Genomic DNA, 1,781 nt, shown 5'->3' on the forward strand with positions numbered 1-1,781 from the left:
TTTCTGAATAAAAGTAAAATTTTACATATCTACTTCTATGTAAGGACTTACTTCATGCAAAATGCTCCAACAGCTAGCCTCATGGGGCATCTTTGGCATATATAAAGAACAACATCATCATCATTGGTAATTACAGCACTCTAAGGGTGAAGTTAGGGTGATGCAAGGCTTCAGGAAAAAACAACAACACAGGTACAACTAACTTTGTGTTTCATAATCAAATTGAAATTGCTTGTTAATTTATGATAATTTCTTTTAATTGGAGAAATTTGATACAGATTTTGACAAGCAGGAGGAACATATTGTTTTCCATAGGAAAGGAAACAGTTTAAAGATTGTATAATTATGTATACTAATTCATCTACAAGTAGCCTTCTAACACTGCAATCACTGGGCTTATCTAGCACAGATATCTATCCAGCATTTGTATTTGGAACACTTACCTATTTAATTATTATGTTTTCCAATTTGTTGGTGTTAACAGTCATCGCTATGAATAAAAAACTACACAAGCCCATGTTTATCCTGTTGTTCAACTTGCCCATTAGTGACATAGTGGGTGCAACGGCTTTTTTTCCTCATCTCATTTTTAGCATTGTGGCAGAGAACAGACTTATTTCCCACCATGCATGTATTTTTCAGGCTTTTCTGATTCATGTTTATGGTACAGGAAATTTGCTCATCTTGAGTGCCATGGCATATGACAGATATATTGCTATATGTTTTCCACTGAGGTATACAACCATTATGAATTCACATAATTTAATGAAAATGATTGTTATAACATGGTTCATAAATTTGTCAATGATGTTTACATTGTTTATTCTGCTTGTACGTTTCAAAACATGCAGAACAAACATTGTAGATTTTTACTGTAACAATCAGTCATTAGTAAAATTAATCTGTGACGACACCAGTGTGAACAACTACTATGGATTAGCAACTATATTCCTGCTTATGGGAGGCCCGTTGGCACTAATTTTGTACACATATGCACAGATCTTGCGTACATGTGTCATTACTAATCATACAGATGCCCGGCAAAAAGCCATTCAGACATGTGCTACACATTTAATTGTTTTCTTAAGCTTACAAATCAACACTGTCTTTGCATTGATTTCTCACCGCATCGACAGCTCATCCCCTGTTCTGAGAAGAGCATTTGGTGTGTCTGTTCTAATTTTTCCCCCTTTCTTTGATCCTATTATATACGGACTGAAAACTAAAGAACTAAAGCAATGCATAGTAATGTTTCTAAAACGAAATGTGGGTTTAACAATGTAGCCACTTTTCCGATTGAATGTGCTGTTTACATATGTCTTTTTTATTCTACAGAGTAGGTTAACTTCTGTTTCAGTTGATAAACTGATTAAATCTTGATTGCTTTTTATCAAATTATTTAATTACAATCTAACTGACATAAGTTAGTCCTTTGAATACTAAGTTTCTTCGGAGAAATCTTTTCTTGATCTCCTCTGTGTTGTAGTTTTTGTTTTCTTTTTTTGTAAATCAAAGACCACCAATGAAGCTAAAGAATAATCTTTATGCAAAAATAATGATAAAATAATAATTTAAAAAATTACAAGATTAGCAGATGCAGTTACTTTAGAATAATATAGAATTGTGAACTTCTGCTCATGTTCATTATAATTATTTTAACCTCCTGCCTAGTGACTGTTATGAAATTAATCTAATATTGATTTCAATGATATTGGAATTTATATTCAATGTATATTGCAAATAAGTAAATGCATTTAGTAACATGTGAATCATATATGTTT

General features: G+C 32.1%; 1 protein-coding gene across 1 annotated transcript; it reads left to right on the forward strand.

The window, feature by feature from the left end:
• The first annotated feature begins 345 nt into the window (after positions 1 to 345).
• Positions 346 to 1,284, forward strand: LOC146619183 (olfactory receptor 51E2-like). Its single transcript, XM_085370198.1, has one exon. It carries the CDS (start codon positions 346 to 348, stop codon positions 1,282 to 1,284), a length of 939 nt encoding a protein of 312 aa, XP_085226324.1.
• Positions 1,285 to 1,781: the final 497 nt, after the last annotated feature.

This window comes from Diplotaxodon limnothrissa, linkage group LG14 (genome assembly GCF_057381915.1).
Source record: "Diplotaxodon limnothrissa isolate DT_005_m linkage group LG14, D_limnothrissa_male_GT1.1, whole genome shotgun sequence".
Classification (NCBI taxonomy): domain Eukaryota; kingdom Metazoa; phylum Chordata; class Actinopteri; order Cichliformes; family Cichlidae; genus Diplotaxodon; species Diplotaxodon limnothrissa.

What these genes read in the sequence shown, in the direction of transcription:
- LOC146619183 (XM_085370198.1), top strand. Translation starts at nt 346, where the DNA reads ATGTATACTAATTCATCTACAAGTAGCCTTCTAACACTGCAATCACTG.